Source organism: Netta rufina, assembly GCF_964035555.1.
Source record: "Netta rufina genome assembly, chromosome: 2".
In the NCBI taxonomy this organism is placed as follows: Eukaryota; Metazoa; Chordata; class Aves; order Anseriformes; family Anatidae; genus Netta; species Netta rufina.
Genome location: NC_140124.1, coordinates 159,022,926 through 159,048,076, shown reverse-complemented (window position 1 = coordinate 159,048,076; position 25,151 = coordinate 159,022,926). Strand labels below are relative to the sequence as shown.

At 40.3% G+C, this 25,151-nt stretch overlaps 1 protein-coding gene across 1 annotated transcript; it reads left to right on the top strand.

The window, feature by feature from the left end:
- MAPK15 (mitogen-activated protein kinase 15) lies at positions 1-24,923 on the top strand (the record flags this gene model as incomplete). The annotated part of the gene is made up of 13 exons (XM_084281905.1): positions 1-69; positions 3,442-3,540; positions 3,984-4,013; positions 6,366-6,456; positions 7,951-8,081; positions 8,240-8,403; positions 11,383-11,522; positions 13,565-13,622; positions 15,507-15,644; positions 16,508-16,613; positions 19,651-19,951; positions 20,418-20,569; positions 24,720-24,923. 13 exons carry the CDS (start codon positions 1-3, stop codon positions 24,921-24,923), a joined length of 1,683 nt encoding a protein of 560 aa, XP_084138031.1.
- Positions 24,924-25,151: the final 228 nt, after the last annotated feature.

The window sequence follows — 25,151 nt, the reverse complement described above, 5'->3', positions numbered from 1 at the left end:
ATGAGCGTGCCGGAGGTGGAGGCGCTCGTCTCCCAGAAGTACGAGATCAAGAGGCGCCTGGGCAAGGGGGTGAGCGCCTCGGGGGCCCTCGGGAGCCTGGGGAGCTGCGCGGCGGGGTCCTGCGCTGCAGCGCGGGCACGCCCCCCCAGGCCGGTGCCGGCTTTGTCTTCGGTCTCGCTTCCGGCCCCGGTCCGTGCCTCTGACCGGAACCGCGCGTGGTGTTGGATGTCTCAGAGTGTACCAGTTGGAAAAAAAAAGGGTTTTGTAATGCTTATTAAACCTTAAAAATCACAAATCGTATTACAAATAACAAATCGAGAACTTTCTGGGACTTATTTTTTCTGTATTTGTTCTTAAAAAAAAATCAGCAATTAAAATGTTATGATTGTAGCATATGAAACTGAAAATAGGTGTAAATTTCCCACCAGATTTTTTGTTTTGTACTTACTGAGAACCATTCCCATGTTTTATGCTATACTTCTGTGTTTCCACACAAAGCAATGCTAGTACACTTAGTACACCTTAGTACACCTAGTTTATTAGTGAAATGAGTCTGAGCCTCAAAAAGATTTTCTGTTTGTGTCTGTCAAATTCTTTCACATTTACTGTAAATCGACTATTTAAGGTACAATGCCACATCAAGTAATTTTTTTTTCCACATAAAATTACGTATTTTTATGTGAGCCAAAGCTCATTTGTAGGATCTTTCTCCTCAGTCTCTAAGCCTTTCTTGATTTAGCTGTTTTTCTCTATTCTAGCAACTCTTTGCCGTTGTTTAGCTGTGTCGATACCAGTAGTTACAGATTTCATGTGCAATTACATGGGGGCACTCGAGAGAGGCACATTGTCATCCTTATCCACTAAGACAATGCTTTGTCTGTTCTCATTTTGAAATCAAGCTCTTTCCTGTGGTTGTATTTCATTCCAGGTTTGCCTGACTTGAGGTTTGCTGCCATACTTTCAGTGCTTATCAGCTTTCTCCCTCTGACCGAATGTAATATATCTTTTAACGTGTTATGTTCTTTGAACAAAATTGGCATTATTCTTTCATCTGAAAAATTAAATTGAGGATTCCATTTGGAAACTGTTTCACAAGCATACAGTGGCATCCTTAAAGGACCTTAGTGGCTTCAGGCCACCACTGACATTATGAAAACTGCTTGTTAAGCTCTTAACTCAGGTAGTGCCAGTCTCCTAAATGCTTGCATTTCCCGTCTCTCATATGCAGAAAGCTCTATATGTATTGGCAAAATTCCACAGCTGATGAACTTATGTGAGTGCTTAAAAGACTATCAAAAGGCCCTGAAACAGGTGAGCACTACCCAGAAAAATAAAGCAGAGAAGTGCAGCAGCAAGGGGGATAAGCTTCACAGTAAGGGAATTCAAACTGTTCATAATATTTTCAAGTTAAAGGCTGTGTTGTCTGCTGAGGGAACAGGAAATTTAACTTGAGTTTTCCTTATTCTGGATGACTGTTTTAACTAGTATGATACTTGCAAATGGTGACTACTCAGTTTACCTTGTGGTACAGATCCATTTCCATAGAATCATAGAACATCCCAAGTTCGAAGGGACCCATAAGGATCATCAAGTCCAACTCCTGCCACCACACAGGTCTACCCAAAATTTCAGACCATGTGATTAAGTGCACAGTCCAAACACTTCTTAAACTCCAACAGGTTTGGTGCAGTGACTTTGGTGCAGGCTTCCCTGAGGAGCCTGTACCAGTGTGCGACCACCCTCTCAGTGAAGAACCTCTTCCTGATGTCTAGCCTAAACCTCCCCTGCCTTAGCTTGACACCATTCCCTCAGGTCCTACCACTGGTGACTGAAGAGAATAGATTGGTGCCTTCCCCTCCACTCCCCCTCATGAGGAAGCTGTAGACTGCGATGAGGTCTCCCCTCAGCCTCCTCTTTTCCAGGCTGAACAGGCCAAGTGATCTCAACCGCTCCTCACACATCTTCCCCTTTACGCCCTTCACCATCTTTTATTTATTTATTTATTTATTTATTTGGGGGTCATAGATTTAAATCTTAAGTTTCCACATTCTAGGGAATGCCTTATGTCTTCATATCAGGGTCATTTGTCACTCAGTTGCCCAGTTAATGTTTAAATATTTTTACAAAGTAAAACAGCTCCAATATACGATAGTGAGTGATTTTTGTACTTAAATACTCAGTTAGTGACATCAAGGCAGACTTCCAAGAATATTTGTGGTTCTGCAGTATGGGTTCAGGTCCTTGGCTACGCATCATGAAGTGCAAGCCATTGGAGTATATGTACATCAAATAAGTGTTTTAGTACTAGGTTTTTAGTACTAGGTTGTTGGTGATTGTATCTTATTTTTTTTTCTTTTTTTTCCATTTTATTTTCAGGAGAGGATGTGTTTGTTCAGGATCTTAAGCAGACAAACCTATTTGTATGCATGACAGATGTTTATTTCTGGTCACATCAGCTATGTAATTGGAAATATCCTTTCTGTTTTCTTACATTATTTTAACTTCATTTTACTATACTCTAGATTTCTCTCCTTTTGCCTGGTTTCTGCAAATAGGAAGTTCAACTGTTTTAAGAAAGACATTCTTAATATGGCAAGCCTGTGTCTTGCAGCAGAAGTTCCATTAGTTGATAGGGCAGTTTAGGATTAGCCATGGCAGTGCTGAAACAGAACAGCGATAAGTACTTCTGAAAATACAGTGCATGGACATCTGTTTAATACAATACAGCTAATGAGATGTATTGCTATTGTTGTGTGTGTTTGCTGTATGTCATGGGTCTGATGGTTGAAGATGATTTCTTAACCAGCAGACACTAAGAAGATATTTCCCATACAATGAAGTTATTCCACAAGTTTTTACCTTGTGGTTGTTTTATAGTCACTAGAATCATCTTTTTATGTCTTTATTTAAAATCATAACCCAGAAATAGGAAGAACATTCTATTGTGATCTGATCTAGTGATTCCTATGTCACAACAAGGTTTCTTTCTTAAAGGTGAAAACATTCTCCTTGGAACAGCATGTTGTTGTTGATATTTCAGCATGGGGTGAAGAGGAAGTTGTCATGTTAATGGAAGACACATCTATGGAGACTTTGTCAAATACACTGAAACCATCTCTGGCTCAGGTAGAGCCTCAGCCAAAAATAACTAGAAGTCAGGAAGCTGTAAAGGGGGATCATTGTTATATATTTACTCATATACATCTGCTATTGGCTGCTTTGGGGGCCAGGATGCTGGACCTTGTGGTCCTTTGGTCAGACACAATATGGATATTCGTAGTTCTCAAATCAACCAAGTAGTACTTATTGGCCTAGTTTCTCTTTCTTCTAGGTAGCTGGTGATTTGAAGCTCTGTTGAGTTCATTCTGCTTCTGTGCTGAAGGTTTGAACTCAGTGTAAGATGTTGTAGTACACTGTTAATCTGTCCTTCTTCCTCCCTAGGCCTATGGCATTGTATGGAAAGCAATTGATCGCAGGACAGGAGAAATAGTTGCTGTTAAAAAGATTTTTGATGCCTTCAGGAACAGAACAGATGCTCAGGTGAGGTATCATTCTTATAACATGTCCTGAGGGGATATGGAATTCATCAATACTTTCAGGATTTATGTCTCCAAAAGATACTAATTATTTGACAATTATGTAGTAGTATAGTCTACAGCTGCAATAGGATAAAAAGGAGCAATAAATGTCAGGCTTTGTATATCTTAATAGCTACAGACTACTTTTTGATGTCACTGAGGAAAAACTGTCTTTATAGGCATGCACAATTTGATTCTCCCTTATAATGATGTTCTGTAGTTTCTAGACTTCCACAGCCCACTTGTGACTCTATCGGGAGCAAACAGTTTTTTCCAAGCCTGTCTACCACATGGAGCTTCCATTTACCGTAGAAATGAGAATGGGTTTATCTCTGTCATTGGAAGTCCATACTCTCTTTTGTCATTCTGTTGATGTTATAATAAATGTTTTTTGTTTATTTCTAGAGAACATTTCGTGAGATTATGTTCCTACGGGTAAGGTCCATTTTTCCCTCCTACTCTTTGATTTTTAATTATCTCTGTTCACGTATTTTCTTCCCATCCTTTTTCAAAATGGTCATCATTGACATTTCTTTTCCCTTCTTTTCTGCAATGTCTTGACAAGCAGTCTTTCCATGACTGGGCAAAAGCACTGGAATGAAATGGAGAGATGGTCTTGTTTTTCTCTTGAGACATGCCCTGCTTTTTCACCTTTTTTAGCAATATACCTTCTCTGTGATCGGCATATAGACTAGCACTTTCTGTCACTTCTTCCTTCCTTGTTGATGGAAAGTATTTTTCTTAAATTTTAAATGCCACTACTCAGAGATGGGGCTGGGGCATTTAAGAAGATTACATGACAAAATGTTTTTCCTCTATCACATGAAAAGAATACATCACATTGCCTGAAGCATCTTCCCAATGAGGAAAGGCTGAGAGACCTGGGTCTGTTCAGCCTTGAGAAGAGAAGACTGAGAGGGGATCTTATCAATGTTTACAAATATCATAAGTGTGTAAGACAGTGGGATTTAGCCAACCTCTTTTCAGTGGTTTGTGGGGATAGGACAAGGGGCAATGGTTAAAAAATGGAGCACAGGAAGTTCTGCACCAACATGTGAAAGAACTTCTTCACGGTGAGGGTGATAGAGCACTGGGACAGGCTGCCCAGGGAGGTTGTTGAGTCTCCTTCTCTGGAGATATTCAAGGCCCATCTGGACACCTACCTGGGCAACCTGCACTAAGGAACCTGCTTTGGCAGGGGGGTTGGACCCAGTGATCTCTTAAGGTCCATTCAAACCCCTACAATTCTGTCATTCTGTGATTCTGGGATTCTGTGTGAAAGAAACTTGACCACTTGAAGTAATGAAAGCAAAACTAAAAATGTAAGTTCTGTATGAAATTACTTACAGCTGCTCATGTTTGAATATAGTTAACCACACGCTGGGCCTAATTACCTTAGCAGTGGCATTAAAATTACTTGTCCATTCCTCCATAGACTTACCATGCAGAAACATCAATATTTTGGAATAGTGATAATGTTGTTAAAATATGATTAGCTAAAGACACAAGCAAGGCAGGGCTCACAGGCTGTTTCCTGTGATTGTCAAGTTTAAGTACAGAAGATATGAGATTTTTAAGTTTCCTATTATTCTTTAAGCCTGAAGTAAAAGCAACAGTCTTAAGAGCAAAGTGAGAAAGTGTTCTCACAAACGTGAGAACAGTTCCTAAGAGGTTGATTCTGAGTTAGATCATCTCTGAAAGTGTAGCACTTCTGGAGTAGATGGGTGGAGGAAGAGCTGTGAAAAGAAAGAGAAGGTTATCTCTCCTGAATGAAAGACCGAGATGTTTTGGGAGAAGGTGGTTAATGTACCATTAAGCCCTGACTTTCATGGCTTTTGGTTCTCAATAGTCTTAAGAATTTGAGTTTACACCTTCTCTTTTTGAAGGTTTTTTAAGCTCTAATTTAAAATTCAGGACTGAGAGAGCACAGGGTGAAAGTTGTAAAAAATATTCTTTCATTGGTAACTGGATGTTTTTCTTATATTGTTTGCCTCTGCAAATTCCTTCCTGTATGTCATGATTCCTTAGTTTCATCTGTATGTTTATCATAAAGACAGTTAATGCACTAGATGAAGTTCATTATATTTGAGAAATGTTGATTCACAATCTGGGCATTTTGATGATTCTTTTCTGAGTGATAAGTACTATTTTCTACAATGGGTAGCTCATGAAAATATTGGCATATTGTGAAGTGCTCACAGTGTCTCTGGCTGTGAAGAGGTGTTAGCTATAGGAAATAAAAGCTGTAAGGTTGAGGACAAAGTAAATGGTCTTGACAGTATTGTCAATCTGCAAGTGTGAATTCATTCCCAGTTTAAAATACTTGTATTTCTGTATCTCTGAGTATGGTAGCTGCCTGATCTCCCATTACAATCAGTTCAATCACTGCAGTCTATATAGTGCTTCAGCCTGCCTTCAAATAAACCCTTTCTGGTTGGTTGGGATTTTTAATTATGAATGGTGATGGCACCTCTGATAAATTTGCACTACCACAATAATTCTTTACCTTCAGTAGGAAATATAAGATGCATAATGTTGACTGGATTTTATCCATACATGCTGTAGAGGGATTTGTAGTACTAATGTATACATCATACAGAGTTCTAGACTGATTGGTTTCATACTGGAGCAAGCTTAAATACATTTTCAGTATTACAGTAGAAGCTTAATGAAGGAAATAACATGTTAATGTTTGTGTTAGAGAATATTACAAAATGAATTACAGTACTCCTGGTGATTCACAAGAAAAACACTTGATTTTGACAGTTGGGTCTCTTCCCTCTGCAGGAATTTGGAGAACATCCAAATATCATCAAGCTGCTTGATGTTATCCGTGCTCAGAATGACAAAGACATCTACCTCATCTTTGAGTCCATGGGTGAGACTTAGTGTTGTGTCAGCCATTTAAATGCATCCTGTCTTATGAGTTATCTTTGTTCCTGCCTGTGGTAGTAATGTGTTAATGATTAACATGAATATTCATGTAAATAGACTTGTAAGTTGGAGCAATACAGGTTTTTTGTGTATACCTGTTGTGATTAGGTGGGAATAGCAGTGAACCTTTGAAGGGAATAATAATGAGAGAACTAGCTAGTTGAGATGGAAGAAGGAAGGCAGCAAGCAACTGATTAGAAGACTTACAGAGACAGAAGGGATAATAGAATAGAATATAGAAGAGATTACATGCAGTTTTACTGTAAGAAAAATATGCAATAATGGAACAATTACTGTAGCATAAGCGGCAAGTTGAACTGACAATGCAGAGAGACTGCAGTCACTGACTCATACTGATTCCAGTCCCTAGTGAGGTTCCTCAGGGCTCCTTTTTAGGGCCAGTTCTCTTTAATGTTTTCATAAATGACTTGGGTGCTGGACTCGAAGGTGTACTAAGTTTGTGGACAACGCTAAATTAGGAGGAGCTGTTAACTCCATTGAGGGTAAAGAAGCCTTGCAGAGAGATCTCGACAAATTAAAGGTCTGGGCAATCACCAACTGCATGAAGTTCGACACGAGTGTCAGATTCTGCACCTGGATATATGTACAGACTGAGGGATGATAAGCCTGGAGAGCAATCCCATGGAAAGCAATCTGGGCATTCTGGTTGACAGCGAGTTGAATATGAGTCAACAGCGTGCTCTGGCAGCCAAAGGGGCAATTGTATCCTGAGGTGCATCAGGCACAGCATTACTACACACCCAGTCAAAGGAAATGATTGTCCCACTCTACTCAGTGCTGGTGCAGCCTCACCTTGAGTACTGTGTGCAGTTTTGGAAGAAGGACATAAAGATACAAGAAGGACATAAAACTATTAGAGAGTGTCTAAAGGAGGGCTGCAAAGATGGCGAAGCATCTGGAGGGCAAAATATACGAGGGGCGGCTGAGGTCATTTGGTTTGTTCAGCCTACAGAAGAGGAGACTGGGGAGCAACCTCATCGTGGTCTACAGTTTCATCATGAGGGGGAGTGGAGGGGAGTGACCAGCTGATAAGGACTGAAAGGAACAGCATGAGGCTGCATCAGGGGAGGTTTAGATTGTATATTAGGAAAAGTTTCTTCACTGAGAGGGTGTTTGAGCACTGGAACAGGCTCTGCAGGGACATCTAGTGTTAGAACATTTAGACAATGCTCTGAAAGATGTGGTTTGAATTTTGGGTGGTCCCATGCGGAACCAGGAGTTGGACTTAATGATCCTTGTGGGTCCCTTCCAACTCAGGAGAGTCTATGATTCTGTGGTTCTGTTGGGGTACTATCAGTCAGGTTAACTTCCACTGAGAATGCACTTGGAAGGTTACAGTTTGTACAATGGTCTATTCTGGCCTTGTTTTGAGGTACATATTCATAACTTTATAATCCTTTACTGATGTGTATTACAGAGACAGATTTACATGCTGTGATTAAGAAGGGAAATTTACTGAAAGACATCCACAAGTGTTACATTATCTACCAACTTCTGAAAGCAACTAAATTCATCCACTCAGGAAATGTTATTCACAGAGATCAGAAGGTATGTTTCAGTCACTAGTCTTTATCCTTCACTCAAGTTTTGTGTTAAACACTAAATGGAAAAGTATGAAAAGAATGAGACTAGTATAAGAACCTTGATAATAACCTTCTGCAATTCAGAGAGTAAAGAGCTTATTAGTTTTCCTTTGTTCAATTCAGCCTTCCAATATCTTGCTGGATGCAGACTGCTTTGTAAAACTTTGTGATTTTGGACTGGCCCGTTCTCTGTGTCACATGAATGAGGATCAAGGCAACCCTGCCTTAACAGAGTATGTGGCAACACGCTGGTACCGAGCCCCTGAGATCTTACTTTCCTCTCGGAGGTAACTGCTTGTTATGAGTAAAGGGATGGGACTGTATAATTTCTTCACTGCTGGGAAAAGTAATTGACTGGGAAGTCTTAAATCTGTTAATTTCAAATGTTCTCAGATGCAATGTCTTATCACAGGTTCAGTTCCTCAGCATGCATTTAAACTTCTGTTCTGCAACAGAAAAATCTCTCATTTCATGTACATTTCCCCTCTGGCCTCTTAGATCGCCAATTTACCTACATTATCAGCTCATCTGTTTGTTGTCCTTTCTCCCACCACACTTATTCTTTATCCCCTTTAAATCTGCATCTTTACAAAATTTTTAATACTTCAGTCCTCTTTTTCCAAATTTTTCTTTAAGGACTCCGGGAAGCAGGTTTTTCCTCTTCATTTTGTTGCTTGTTTTCAAGCACTACTTTTCTTTTCCCTGCCAACGGAGTTGCAAGTTTTAGCCTATTCTACTTTTCCCTAAAGAGGATTTTCCCTAGAGTATTGCTGATACTTCTGTATTGTTGTAGGTTTTTGTTTGTTTGTTTTTGAGGGGGAGTGTGGGTGATTGGGAAGGTTGTTTTTTTTTGCTTTTGAGTTTTTGCTTGTTCATACTGTCTTTTATGTTTGGTTGCTCACTTGCTTAAAGAACTCTGCAGTTTCTGCTCTCCTTCTAGGACTAGGGAAAGAAACATGAAGTGAAAAGAAGTTTGTTTCAGCTGTAACAGCTGATATGGCAAGAAGACTGCAGATACAATTTCTATCAATTTCAAATGAGGGTGATGCATAGCTAGCTGAGGGAAATTGGAATTATTAATCTTTTGCTTTCGTTGTAGATGCTTCATTTGGGATGATACCACTCCTTCTCTGCTGGCTGCAGCAACAACAGAAAGCAGAATAAGCGTTACGGGATGTTCCCATTCTGTTATGTGATGCATGGGCACACAGCATAACTGTCTTTTTCTTTACAACTCACTGAAGCATATTTAGCCATCAAGCTATGAGAACAGACCTACTACTAACACTTCAGAGTTTCTCATCCCATTTCTAGAAGTGGTATTTAGTCTTCCAGAACTCTTCATATATATTTTGGCTTTGTTGGATGACTGCATAGTCATCCGCAGTCCAAATGTCTTTTTGAGTTGGCTGATGTAAGCTAGCTTCTCTTTAGCAAATTCTCATTTGAAAAAACTTTTGCCAGGTTATGTTTCAGGACATTTGAAGGTTCTTACTTTCTAGGAAAGAAGTGAGCTGCCTGCCTTAAAGGTAGGTAAGATGTGAGATATGAATCTATACATGGACAGTTACTGCAGACCAGTTACTGTGTAGTACCTAATTGTCTGTGTTATTAGTTTGTGGCTCACTAGCCTGGTCCATCATATGATCTGTAGCATCTAAATCAGTATCAGGTCTCATCTTTCCAGATGAGCATATGTAGTCCAGCATGTAGCAGAGAAAAGGAAAAACACACACACACACAAAAAAAAAAAAAAAAAAAAAAAAGCGAGAGGGTGAGCACAGAACAGAGAATCTAAAGTATGTAGGAGAGTGTGGGAGAAAATGGTCATCAATTCTGAGTCTTCACTTGGAGAGATGGAGAGTTCGAGAACAGAAAGTATATAATGAGATGGCATTCAAAAAAGAAGAGCAGACTGCGTGGAGCTGAAATTGTGTGTGTGTGCAGCTTGGTACAAATACTGCTAGGACATATGAATCTATCTAGTAGGCAAAGAGGTAGGATCATTGCCTTATACAAGGTAGCTTTCACCTTTCATTTTCTTAATGATTTCTGTTTCAGAAATTTCCTCCTTCGGGTGCAGATCTATGTTTCAGATTCTATCTCTGTATAGCTTTTGAGCATGATACAGCCTTTAGACTATTACCCAGTTCTCCTCTTTCATGTGGGTGCCAACGATGTAGCCTGACGGGATCCACTTCTGTCAATGGGCAAAATGTTTCTTGGCCTGTAACCTGGCAAGACTGATTGAGAAGGCTTTAAACTAGGATTGATGTGGGAGTACCATTAGGAATATTGTGGTTAAGCCAAGTAATGGCACAGCACTGTTTTAGGGTGGCAAGGTTAATAGGAGCATCTATGCCACTCCAGGGAGCACTGCAAGTTCAGGAACACATCTGAAATGCTTGTATAAGAGTGCACACAGTAACAAGAAAAAATGGGATGAACTGGAAGCTTTGGACCTTTCGTAGAGTTATGATATTGTTGGTATTAGTGAGACTTGGTGGGATGAGCTCCATGACTGGAGTACTGGGATGGAGGGCTATTGACTGTTCAGGAGGGATAGGCAGGGCAGGCAAGGTGGAGTTCAAAATTTTGGGGGTAAGGAGAAGAAAGGTCAGCAGAGTTGCCACTCTGGACTTTAAGAGAACAGACATTAAGCTTCTTAGAGAGCTAGTTAGCAGTGTTCCCTGGGAATCGGATTTAGAGAGTCCAGGGGCCCATGAGAGCTTCTTCCACAGTCACCTTTTAAAATCCCATTGTGCCACAAGTCAAGTAAATGGGGCAGAAGACCGGCCTGGCTGAACAGGGAATTCCTTCAGGAACTAGGGCAGAAAAAGAAAATACATGAGCTGTGGAAGCAAGGTCGGCTTTACAGAGAGAGTGTAGAGCTGCAGTCTGCATCTGCAGGGAGAAACCAAGCAAAGCCAAACCTTTCTATGATTCCTACCAGTTGTTTTTAAACAGCAGCTTATATCTTCACTATTGATCATGTGAAATGTATATATTCCCTTATCCTAGTATTCACCTTTAATGTAGTTCCTTTTCTGGTTTTATAGAGTATACTTTTAATGGGATAAGCCTTTTTTTTCTGTTTTGCTCTTGCCACTTTCATAATTCACCAGTGTCATTCACTTTATAATCAAAACCTGTTCATACTAAAGGAGTAATCAAGCTTATTTTTCTAGCAAAATAAGGTAATGTAGACGATGTGAATACCAAGTACTGGAAAAATAAACTTAACTCTGTTCTTCTTTTATTTGTAGCTACACTAAAGGGGTAGATATGTGGAGCATTGGCTGTATTCTGGGGGAACTGCTACTTGGAAAGCCTCTTTTTCCTGGAACATCAACAGTGAATCAAATAGAGCAGATCCTGAGGGTCATTCCTGCCCCATCCCGAGAAGGTAAGACTCTTCTATGGAGAAAGGTATGTAGAGAAGAGATAAAAAGAGTGAAAGCAAGCAGCCTGGCTGGATCAGGAAGAATATATCTGTTGTAGGCTATTCTACTATCTTCCCAATGAACCTGAAGATTATCTGTGAAATGTTAGTGTTGGAGGAACATAGGCCTGTGCTTGATTAGATGAGAAACAAGAACCAGGGCTTGAAAACATTTTTGAGATTTGTAAGACGGTAACAGTTTAAAACAGAGTATCATACTGCAGAGGGACTTCTGTAGTAACAGTAAATTGGGCTTTTTGGTCTGAAAGTCTAAATACAGAATTGAAAGCTGGAGAAAGTATATTTTAAATCCAAAATTGATTATTATTATGATTGTCTTCTATAGCTTCTAGTCTAACAGTCCATACAGTTTACTAACTTTTGCAACATAACATGTTCTGACTGAGCTAACAAACAGTTTTTAGAAAGATAGCTAACTTTATTTTAAGAACATATTTTTGATAATTCTATTCTAGTTTAAATGTATGTATGTTTTTTCTTGGAGATTTCATTGCTGTGAATAAAATATGGATGAAAATGTATATGAAAATACCAAAACTAAAGTTAGAAGAATAGCCTGCACTAATAACAAAAATGTGAATAGCATTTTAGGACCATTCTCAGCAATATAATTGAAAAGTGTGTTGCTAATGTTATGACCGGAAGGCTTGCACTCTAAGACCACAGGGCAAGTGACTCACTATCAGAAAGTCCTGTATCCTAAACACAGCAAGAAGGTTGCGAGACACATTTCTTTTTTTGCTAGACAAACAAGTACAAAATAGACATATGTTCAGAGTATTCCAAATGTGGAAAATCAAACTAATAACAGCAACTTAACCTAAAATCCCCTTGCAACTGTTCATTGTAACCCCAATGGTGCAATGAAGAAATTGATAGCTGGTATCCCTCGTAGTCTGTTTAAAACACAAGTGATTCAGGCCACATCATTTTGCCTCAGATATCCTAGTGTTTCTAAGTATGTAGGTATAAGAGTACATGCTTCTGAAATCTACAGAGAAGTAAATAGGAACCATGAAAGAGCATTTTTAAGTCAATGTTCCACCCCCCTTCCATAGGATTTCCTACTGAGCTTTCTTAGGCTAATTTCTTCTTTCAACGTGTACATGGGCAGAGGCCAGTGGGATGAGGTTCAACATGGCTAAGTGCTGATTCCTGCACTTTGGTCACAACAATCCCATGCAATGCTACAGGCATGGGGCAGAGCGGCTGGAAAGCTGTGCAGAGGAAAAGGACCTGGAGGTGTTGGTTGATGCTCACCTGAACACGAGCCTGCAGTGTGCCCAGGTGGTCAAGGAGGCCAACGGCATCCTGGCTTGTATCAGAAACAGTGCAGCCAGCAGGACCAGGGAGGTGATCGGTCCCCTGTGCTCAGCTCTGATGAGGCCACACCTCGAGTGCTGCGTTCAGCTTTGGGCCCCTCAGTACCAGAAGGACATCGAGGCCCTGGAACGTGTCCAGAGAAGGGCTATGAAGCTGGTGAAGGGCCTGGAACACAAGTCCTGTGAGGAGCAGCTCAGGAAACTGAGGTTGTTTACCCCGGAGGGTCAGGGGAGACCTTATTGCTCTCTACAACTACCTGAAAGGAAGGTGTGGGGAGCTGGGGGTCGGCCTCTTCTTGCAGATAACCAGCGATAGGCCTAGAGGGAATGGCCTCAAATTGTGCCAGGGGAGGTTTAGGTTGGAAATTAGGAGAAATTTCTTCTCAGAAAGAGCAGTCAGGTATTGGGACGGGTTGCCCAGGGAGGTGGTGGGGTCACCGTCGCTGGGGGTGTTTAGGGAAAGGTTGGACGTGGTGCTTGGGGACATGGTCTAGTGGGTGATATCAGTGGTGGGAATATGGTTGAACCAGATCTTGGAGGTCTTTTCCAACCTTAATGATTGTATGATTCTTATGTTAATGTCAAACACTTGCTTTCCTTCATAAACTGTATAGCTCTAGTAACCCTAATCTTGGCATTAATGGTATCTTTTCATTATTCCAGATATTTTGGCTATGCAATCAGATTACAGGGCCTCAGTTATTAGCCGCATGAGTTCCTGGTAAGCTGGGTATATTAAATATGTCTCAGAAGTCAACAATCTACTGTATAATGTGGACAAAAAAATCACCTGTTGTTCACCTTCCAGAGTTCACCAGTAGAAATGCTTTCTGCTCTCTGCACATTCACCTGACTCTAGGGAGGGGATGTAAAGTTTAAAAAGAAAAGAGTGATGAGACGAGCGATGATATTGTAATCTGGGAGTAACAAAGCAAAAATTAGTTTGGACCTACATTCCAAGCTATTGTCATGGGTACTTTCTCAAAATTATAAATTTTCCTATCCTGACTTTTTTAGGTATCTAATGTCATTGGTTCACACATGGAAAGCCTGATAATTCTGCTTAAGTAAATTAGTCAGTTATTACATACCTGATTAGTAAAAATTAGGAAACTTAACACTCTTAAAGCCATAGCAAGTTAGTCACTATTCTCTGAGTACTCTGTACTCATATGTGACATGGGCATCTCTCCCCATCAGGGAGTCAGCATTACCAATAGCCCAGCTATGCGTGGTATGAGTTCTTTGACTGCTTACCAATATATATACTTTTGGGAGTATAAGGCTCTGGTGGATACCATTACACAGTGTACCCTAATACTATCTGGGTATAAAAGCACAGAACCCATCTGGATTACTGAAGTGACGGTGGGTTCCTAAAAGTTGTCTGTGTTAGAGAAAGTGAGTCTAGCAAGCAAGGAGTGGCCAAATTATGCTATTGTGGCCAGCGTAGAGGCTCTGTACATTGTTGGTATAGACTGCCGCAGGAGAGGCTACTTCAAAGATCCAAAAGGGTACCAGTGTGCTTTTGGTGTAGCTGCTATGGTTACAGAGATTAAACAACTGTCTACAACTGCCTAGCCTCTCAGTGAATCCTGTAATGGGGCTGCTGCATGTCAATAAGCAGGAAGTGTAGAGGTGGGGATGTGAGTAAGCAAGCAAGGGACTTAGCTGCCAACTAGGGTCAACCCAACGCAGTACCTCTGAGCTGTCTTGTTTCTATAACCCTTCTCCACAGTGGAATAAAACTACTGGAAAACTCCATTCATTCCTAGCTGAAATGCACTTTTTTTTTTGACAGTCCTGCTCCTTTTTTTTCACCTGAAAATATGGAATGCAAATGGCTAGGTTCTGATAGACAGCTCCAGCTAGGTAAAAGAACAAGTGAAATCTCGTTCATGATTTTTTCTGAGCCATTCAATCCAAATCCAAATTCCATGTTGGATCATTTTTCTAAACTAAAAATAATGTTGTCATGGAGTAATAAAATGTTTTAAAATATGAGTAAAAATAATGTTTTAAAACTGTTTTTTCAAATGATTCTATGATTCTATGAAATGCATTAAATATTTTCATGTTTATTATGTTAATAATAAATCTTCAGGATTTAAGAAATGCAAAACCAGATTTTTAAACTTCATCTTTTCATTGCAAATGATATAGAAATATATTTATGTGGTCTTAGGGTTGGATTCATGGAATCAGCATTTAAACTGAAACATGCAAGTTAGGAGTTTGGGCATCCTGCATTGTCAAAAGAAGAACAGAAGTACTTCCACAACACTGATCATTACTCTTTGTTCTGGCATACTGACCTATATCTCTCTTTCCACTGAAACAAGAGAAAGACTAGTCTTAAAAGTTAGGCAGGCACTTCACATAGGTTCATAGCACTGAGAGGAAGGAATCCAAATCTAATCAAAGAGGTAAAAGTCTTTGTCGTACTCACAGACCTGTGCCTTTGAGTGTTCCAGAATTATGACACACTATTTGTGAGTGAACTCTGGAGACAGGTGTCACCTTGATGAGATTCCCAGAACTATAATTCATGACTTACCTGTGAGTTAGACATTGGGTTCTTATATCATTGTTTCCTGACTTCTAGGCAACGAGTAACTTTTGAGGAGATTTTACCATCCTCTACTCCTTTGCCTGCCTTGGATCTTCTGAAGAAACTTTTAGTGTTTAACCCTGATAAACGGCTGACAGCAGAGGAGGCCCTTCAGCATCCTTACGTGAAAAGGTGAGACTAATATCATAGAATAATAGGATAGTTTGAGTTGGAAGGAACCTTAAAGATCATCTAGATCCAACCTCCCTGCCATGAACAGGGACATCTCCCACTAGACCAGGTTGCTCGAAGCCCCGCCCAACCTGGCCTTGAACACCTCCAGGGATGGGGCATCCACAGCTTATCTGGGCAACCTGTTCCACTGCCTCACCACCCTCAGAGTAAAGAATTTCTTCCTTACATCTATTATAAATCCACCCTCCTCTAGTTTACTCCTTGTCCTGTCACTCCACTCCCTGACAAAGAGTTCCTCCCCAGCTTTCCTGTAGACCTCCTTTAGGTATTGGAAAGTTGTTATAAGGTCTCCCTGGCACTTTCTCTTCTCCAGGCTGAACTATCCCAACTCTCTCAGCCTGTCTTCCAAGGAGAGGTGCTCCAGACCCTGATCATCTTTGTGGCCCTGCTCTGGACTCGTTCTAATACTTCTGTGCCCTGGTGCTGGGGGCCCTAATGCTGAAAGCAGTACTCCAGATGGTGTCTCAAGAGAATAGAGCAGAGGGGAAGAATCACCTCCCTTGATCTGCTGGCCCTGCTTCTTTTGATGCAGCCCAGGATATGGTTGACTTTCTGGGCTGTAAGCGCACGTGTATCAATACGCAGTTTCTTCTGCTGTCCGCTGAAATGGTATAGAGCTGCTTTTGGCACAACTTTCCTCTATATCCATGGTAGAAAAAAAGACAAAGCTAAATCCTAACTCTCTCTAACCCTATTTAGACTAGAGAGAACACTAGGTGATCTGACAATCCTTTGTAATACCGTATTAAACTGTAGAGCTGTTTCTAGTCTTAGTGACTTATGTTGTGTTGTCATCTTAGGTTTCATTGTCCTGCCAGGGAGCCCTCTTTGGATTATGATGTGATTCTTCCTTTAGGTGATGATATCCAGCTATCTGTGGCAGAATATCGAAATAAATTGTATGAGGTACATTCTTCTATTTTCTGAAATCTCAGTCCTCCAGGTAACCTGTAATTCTTGATACACTTAACTGATTTCTGTCATTTTCTTCTATTTCCATTCCCCTTCCATGCTTACTTACAGGTACAGCTTGGTTCTTCTTATCATACTGTCATAATTTTTTAGAGAAGTGTTTAAATCTAGATTCCCACTGGGAAAAGTCTGTAAAGCCTGGTGTCTGAGAAAGACTGTGTTAGAAGAAAATATATCAGGCTGGATCCAACAGCCTAAGAAATGAGGCTGTTGCCACTTGGTGTCCCCAGGTCCAGACAGCAGAAACCCTGAAAGTGTTCCCTGTAGGCTCAGGCATACAGAGAATGTAGGCACACTACATATATACATACATAAATGGACAGCCACACAGGTCACAGACAGACAGACAGAACACTCACACAAACATAGCACCAATAGCCTCATCCTGCTCACTTCTCTGGCTGAGCAACTGGTCTCAAACACTGTCTGACCAGTAGCTGTCCCCTGGATCCCAGGCCCCCCAGTTACTGCGCTTGAACATATGAGCCCCCGAGACTGCAGCCCTACACGGATTGCTGGTATAGACCATGCAAGCATACATACACAGCTGCCCTGGATTTTCTAGGCCCTTTAGCTGATGTTCCTTGTGCTCTCACACCTAGAGATACAGAGGTGCTCTCATCCCCTTAGAGACCCACTCACCTCTGTGCTCCCAGACTATTTGAGCCATTCACTGACTAGACTAGACTGGCTTGATCTGCTAGCCATTACATCACCATTAAAAGCTGATGGCTTTGCTGAGACAGCTCTTGGAGGGGTCCAGTCAAGCTGTTTGCTTCCCTGGAGTCCTTAATTTGAGTTCCCATTTGCCATTGTGCACTTGTGTTCCTCTCAGTTTGTGCAGATGTGTCTTTCACTGGCTGGTGGTTCCTGTGAATTGGCTTGAGAGCAGCTTGGCATGGTATTATTTGGGGTCCCCATCCTGGTTCTGTTTCTGAGTTCCTTTATGGATTTACATGTAAGCTTTTATGACATATTTATGTTTATTGCTCAAGAGTAGTCAAGTGCCATTGCATGATGCACCACATACACAGAACAGTCAGATTTCAGAATTACAGAATCACAGAATATCCCATGATGGAAATGACCTACAGTGAACATTAAGTCCCTGGCTCCACACAAGACCACCCAGAAGTCAAACCATGTGTCTCAGAGTGTTGTCCTAATGCTTTTTAAACTCTGGCAGGCTTGGTGCCACAATGACTTCACTAGGGAGCCTGTTCCAGTGCCCAAAAACTCTCTCAGTGAAGAACCTTTTTCTAATATCTAACCTGAACGTTCCCTGATGCAGCTTCAAGCCATTCTCTTGGGTACTGTTGCTGGTCACCAGAGAGAAGAAATCAGTGCCTCCCCATTCCCCCAGTGAAGGATAAGCATAGATGAAGTGCTAATAATAAAAGACAGTGATATGTTAGTAGCCATATTGTGAATGCATTAATGTGGGAAAATAGTAGTACTTGAAAAATCAGAAAATAGTGTAATAATCAAGGAAGAAAAAAAATGCTGATACTGGACTTTTAGCTGTACGGGGGAGAAAGGAAAGGTAGTATTTTGATGCTATTTGGTAGACATGTTAAGATCAAAAGGAAAATAAAAAGCTGACAGGAATTTGGCAGTGGAGCTGACAGTAATTTGGCATCTTCAGTGAAATAATATGAGTAGATGAGATCTGCTTTAAAAAAACAGAGCAAGAGAGAAAAGATGAGAAAGACTTAGAGAAACTTCTGCAGAGAACAGAAGTAACTAAAGTAACCGTTTAAATGTAATGTTTAAAGGAATGAAAGAAGAACAAAATTAAGATAAATCAGATTTAATTGTAGGACACAATGGGCTGAACTGAATGGTGGTGTGAGGCAGTAGGAGGAGGATAGCAACAGTGAATGCTCTAACAATGAAATAAAACGAGCAGCAAAAGTGGAAGTAAGTCAAGACTTCAGGATATTAAATTGTTTTGGGCTTTTTTCCTTATTTTTTTTCAGTGAATATTTTGTAAATATTATGAGGCAAAGTATCTGGAAGATGGTGAGAAAAGCAGGAGCTGGAAAGTGAATGTAGTAAAACAGGCATTGGAAAGAATGTCAGTGGGAAGAAAAGGTTGAGAAGGAAGCTTAGAGATCAGAAAATCTCAGAATGAGAAAGATTGATAAGGGTGACCAGCTTCCCAGGGAGAGAGAAAAAGTGTTATTGCTTCTATGAACAGCAATTAAAATTTTTAAAAAGGAAAAAGAAAGTTGTTTTTTTAAAAAAAGGTGAACATACTGAACATTTCTTTTAAGGTCTTTAAAGGAAAAAAAAATACTGTGAAAAAGTGTTAGGAGTCATGAGCAGATGACTGAGTAAAATGAATACTGAGCATAGGTAGGAAAGGTATTACAAATATCAGTAGATCATTCACAGATAATCTAGGTACAAGGTTAAGAAACACATTTTGACTAATCCTAATGATAGTGTGCCAAGTTCGGCATGACTGTGATCAGAGGAGGGTGAGAGCAGGTTGTCTGTACCAAGACTCCAAACCTCGGCAAGGATTCTAATGCTAGATAATAGCCATGTAGAGGTAGGTGAGATTATGAACTATCTGCAATGTATGTTCCTCTGACAATTTAGAAATTGACTTGGCAAAATTCTAGAAAGAGATGGTAAGAAACAGCATTGTGTTAACCATTTTTTGCCATATAGATTCTGCCTTTCCTGTAGCTAATGGCAACTTTATGTAGTGGTATTCTCCCTAAAAATTCATTGAAGTTGCCTGTTGACCCAATCCTTTTTCTTAAGGCTTCAGCCCATTCTTTCTTTCCACTAAGAATATTATTTCTATCTTCTTTCCAACCCTAAATTACTTTTAAAATTATAATTTTTACATATTCCATGAAATAAATTATTTGCATGTTTCTCTCTTTTTTTTTTTTATTTTTATTCCTCTGCTTTGCTGTGTAGAGTGTTAAGTCTAACTGACTTTTCCTTTCTGTAGATGATCCTTGAAACGAAAGTAAATAGCCATCCAAAGGAGCAAATGCAGAGAGAAAACATTCAACTAAGTCAATCTCAATCCAGACCATTTCTTCCATATTCCAATTCTGTGACTTTACCCACCAGGAAGAGCCAGAAAGAACCAACACCACCTCTTCTAAAAAATCCACAAATGCATAGTGGAACTACAACTAGTGTCCAGCCAGAAGTATCCATCCAGAGTGAAGATTTAGCAAGATCTTTATGTCAGAGATCAAGGATCAATGTGATATACAATCCCATAACACATATTGCTATTCAAAGTAGGTACTACGATCCTGCAATTGGATGCAATGCACCATAATGAGGCATTATTATGGAGAAGAAAGAGGAAAATAGATTGAATGAGGAAAAAGAAACTGAAAGAATTAACAGGGCAAAATGAGAGTGAAACTGTGGGAGGAAAATGACATAAGAGCAAAACACTGTTGAATGACTTTTGAGTGTGTAATGTTCTTTTTAGCTCTTGGCTGCCTCAGTCTTGACCCTTTTCCTTTTCTGTTTTCTCTTCGGTTACTTCTCTGGTGCTGTTTTCTTTTCCCCTGCTCTTTTGAACTGGTTTTGTTTGCAACTTCTTTCTAATTTTATTCTGAATATTTTTGTCCCGTTAGTGAGATTAAGTGTTGTGGCTGAGGCTGACTCACTGTTTATGCTCTGTCCCTGCTTCAGTTAGTGTGTTCTGTGTCCTCATGATTTTCCTACTTTCTCTCATGTTTTTTTCTCCTGCAGGTAATGCAAATTCTGGTGCTGTGATCAGGAACCATTCTGCACCACATCATCAACAGGCAAAAACTTCTAACAACGGAAAACCGGGGAGACAAATCACATGGACAAATGCAAATGCTCAGCTACTTCCTAGAAGTGTACAGAACCTCTGTAATGTAAGTAGCTGTCTTGCACAGAAAACAGATAACTTTCAGGGACCGAAATGATGTAGACAAAAAATATCTTGATTTGCAGCTTCGTAAAGATACTTACATGAGAGGCAAGTCATATTGCTCTGATAGTTACTAAATTACTGTCCATCAGTTAAAATTACTTATGATAAAGATACACACTGCAATTTCATTGCCTGTATCTAGTGTCAGTCAAATGGTACAGGTCTTGTACTGAATATGTTCCCTTTACTAGAGCACTGAGGAGTGTGCTAACTGATGTTTCTGGAAATAACTGGTCATAACTTACCTCTAATATGCAGTGGATTGAGACAGAAGCTTGAATATTCTAGTCGTCTGTGTTGCAATACCTACATTTCCAGTGTTATGTCTACTAATGAAGTTTACAACCCTCAGTTAAGTTCTGTACAAAAGGCAGCATGTTGAGAGGAAGACCATGTAATGACCAGGAAACACCAAAGACAGAGATATGTCTTAAACCTTACATCTCCAGCATACGTAATGCTGATCTTCAGCTACTCTGGGTTTATAAACACAAACTTTCTCCTGGAATTTTAAGTCTAACCACACTCTTTCAAATGAAGCCATTGTCATCTCTGAATTGAGTAAGAGCATTTCAGTGCTTATAGGTTCATGCAGGAGTTCTGTGAATGACCGTTGAACTTAAATAAAGGAATTAGGCACTTTAGAGAACATAAAGTAATGCAGCCTTTTGTAATACTAGGTTTCTGCTTCATAATCAGGACTTTTTTTATAATCAGCAATGTGTACCGGCAGCCAAGAGGGCAAACTGCATTTTTGGGGTGCATTAAACGTAGCATAGCCAGCCAGCCAGAAGAGGCATTTCTCCCACTATACTTGGCATTGATGCAGCCTCACCTTGAATATTGTGTACAGTTCTATGCTCCACGATATACAAAATCTATTAAGATACTTGAAAGCATCTGGAGAAAGGCAAGAAAGCCACTAAAAGGGCTGGAAGGCATGTCCTGTGAGGACACTTGGGTTGTCTAGTCTGGAGAAAAGAAGGCTAAGAGGTGACTTCATTGCTCTCTACAACTTCCTGAGCAGGAGAAATGGAAAGGGAGGTATAGGTTTCTTCTCCCTGGTAACCAGTGATAGAATGCAAGGGAACAGCACAAAAGTTCACCAGTGGACGTTCAGACTGGATATTAAGAAAAATTAACCACCATGAGGGTGGCCAAACACTGGAGCAGACTTTCTGGAAAGGTGCTTAACGTGCCAGTCTGTGTTCAAGAGGCATTTGGATAATGCCCTCTCTAATTATAGGATCATAGAACACCTTGGGTTGGAAGGAACCTTAAGATCATCTAGTTCCAACCCCCCTGCCATGGGCAGGGATGCCACAGGAGGTGGCAGATCAGATTACCCACGGCCTCATCCAGCCTGGTCTTGAACACCTCCAGGGTTGGGGCATCCACAGCTTCTCTGGGCAACCTGTTCCAGTTCCTCACCACCCTCTGAATGAAAAATTTCCTCTGAACATCCAATCTAAATGTCCTCTCTTTTAATTTAAAACTATTCCCTCTTGCTCTGTCATTGTCTGACCGAGCAAAAAGTTGCTCTCCATCCTTTTTATAAGCCCCCTCTAAGTATTGAAAAGCTGCAATAAGGTGATCTTGGAGCCTTTTCCAGGCTGAACATCCCCAGATCTCTCAGCCTTTTTTCATAGGGGAGTAATATGCTTTAACTTCTGGTTATCCCTGAAGTGGTCAGGTGGTTGAACTTGATGATCTTTGAAGGTCCCTTCCAAGTGAACTATTCTATTCCATTCTAAATATTAATCACAATGGATCATAACTATCAGATAATTGTAATAAAAAAGGTAGAAATTTCTCTGCAAATTCTATCCCTGTTTCTTTTTCCCATCTTGAATTTTTAATGCAACTTCTTTTGAGATGTGCTGAGATCTATGACCATACTTTCCTTTGCCCTTTTTCTAGAGGACAGGCTAATTTGGACTCCATTCTGCTTTCAATTTTATCACTTCAGACAAGTGGGAATTTGAATACCATTTCAAATCATTGCATTGTTCAGGTTATCATCAGCTCCCTTTGACTTCAAGAATCACAGATCAGTTGCTTTTAAATTCTCTTCAATAATGGTGTGTGAAGTCCAGAGCATGTAGATAGCATACTCCTTTTTTAACCTGATTGACACAGTTGGATATTCCAAATTTAGCTGGAGAATTTGTACTACCTTTATTGTCAACCTAATGGACTGCTGTTGCTTAACAATGAAGGTTTCAGTCCTGTCCCCTGCTTCTTCCTCTTCTCTCTTCATTGCCTTGCTTCCTTGTGCAAATTCTCATGTTCATTGGGTTCTTAAATGACTCTGTGCCCCTGCTTTTTCTTTTTCCTTGAGCTAGTTGTCTGGTGACAAACTCAAGGAGAGCCTAGCCAACACAAGGCGATCATGGCAAAAGAAGATGGAATAAGGCACCACAAATTACCCTTTTTGTGACAGTAAAGATTGGATTATTTATTGTGAGACTTTCTCCCATCCCCACAAAAGAATACTTCAATATCTACATGCTGGAGCTCCAAACCATTCAAAATGTATGCTGAGTGCAGTTCAGTTGGATGAAGAGACTTCTGACAGAAATTCTGACAGATGCCACTGTCAAAGAAGAGTCAGGTGTGATCAGCTGCTTTGTATCAGCATGCAGTATCATACCGTAAAAGAGACTATTTCCCTGAGCACAGCTCTGAAAGATTAGAACTATTTCAACCTAGAAACAAGCTGAGGACAATGTTAAGCATCAAGCTTGTTCTTATTAATAGCATCGATAGGTGATTACTCCCAGGCCTATGGAACTGTATGTAATTCTGCAGTGCAGAGTCTTCCAATTTCAAATTCCTCCCAACAATATGAGTAGCAAATATGAAAGAGTTCTAACCAAGTGAAAAACAGCTTGTCTCATCAGTCCCCTAACCTAGCCAGTAACAGCAATCTGTTGTGATTGATACAAAAATATATACGAGTAGGTGCTCAAAGGAGACATGATTTCTACAAAGTTCAATGTAAGTCCACATGTGCACACTAACAACCCACCTTTCAGCCTTTCTGCCTTGGAATCCCATTCAAAGCTTTTTGAGATTAGTAGGGAACTATTTATTCCACATGTGAGGAACAAGTGTGGAACCATTAATGCCACAATGTGAGATTGTGGAGATTATTGCATGTGCAAATATGTATATAAACAATGCGTTTTGAAGATTCTCTAGGCACTTGTGACTAACTTCATGCTACTGGAAGCACATAAGAGGGAGAAGATCATGCTACACGTGCTTTGTATTTGTTCCCTAAGAGGCTAACACTGACCATTGGCAGAGACAAGATATTGTGGTGGGTGCTCATCAGCATTGTGGCTAATCAGTTGTTAAGTGAATTTTGACTTTTCCATCTTTCTTGGTCAGCCTCAGCAGGAGCTGAAAAGTTCTGACATTCCAGCTTGCTCTGCATTCATTTTGCATTCATTCCTAGTATCAAGTCAGGCTCATGAAACTCTTGTTCTCTGCCATCTGACTCCTATAATGGCTGGGATGACAGCAGTCAGTGCCACACTTAGTGTCTTCCAGTTAACTAAAGCGGTTCACTAAGCATAAGCTGCACTGAGACAGCTGTCCTTTAAAGCTGCAGTAATATATACAGTAATGTATTATGCATTTTAAAGCATTAATACTTGATTAACTTTCCCCCACATGGGCTAATGTCCATAAACAATTTCCAACTCAGACACTTACCAAGCCATTTGATTGGCAGAAGCCAGGAGGATGTACTGGGAAATGATGAGGATGACCTGTCTTTTGTACATTTATTTAAACCATTCACTACCACTGAAAACAAAATACTAGCCAGACCTTTGAACTTTTGCTCCAGTGCTCCAATGCTGCTAACTCATTCCTGATACACCCATTTAAAAACCCTTCTCCCTCACATCATTCTTGCCACCCTGTTCCTAATATTATGAAACACTTTATTTTGTTTGTTAGTCAATTAACATTCAAGATCTGTTCTACTCCACAGCCGAAGCAAATTCTTTGTTCCTTTCTTGTATTTTAGAATGCCGATTACAGATTTCTAACTGTCTTTGTTTTTCTTTCTCACACAGAATCCAAGAAATACTCAGTTTCACAGCAAAGATGTCCGTCCCCTTCTGAAATCCAGTAAAAAGATGTTCCAGGTTACTGCAAATATGGGAGCTGCTGGTGATCCAAAAGCATCAATGGGCAGTTACTCCCAGGCCTATGGAACTATATGTAAATCTGCACTGCAGAGTCTTCCAATATCAAATTCTGCACAACAACATGAATAGTGAATATGAAGAGTCCTAAACAGGTGAAATACAGCTCATCTCATCAATCCCCTAACTCAGCCAGTAACAACAAGTAAGAGCCAAATATAACAGGCATTTGACAGTTACCCCAGCTGAAGAGAAATGCTTTATTCATTGCATGGAACAATGTACCACTTTCCTTTGGACAAACCAACAGGGAAAAGAATCTAATCCCTTTGCCTTACAGTCTTCCCAGACAAGGACACA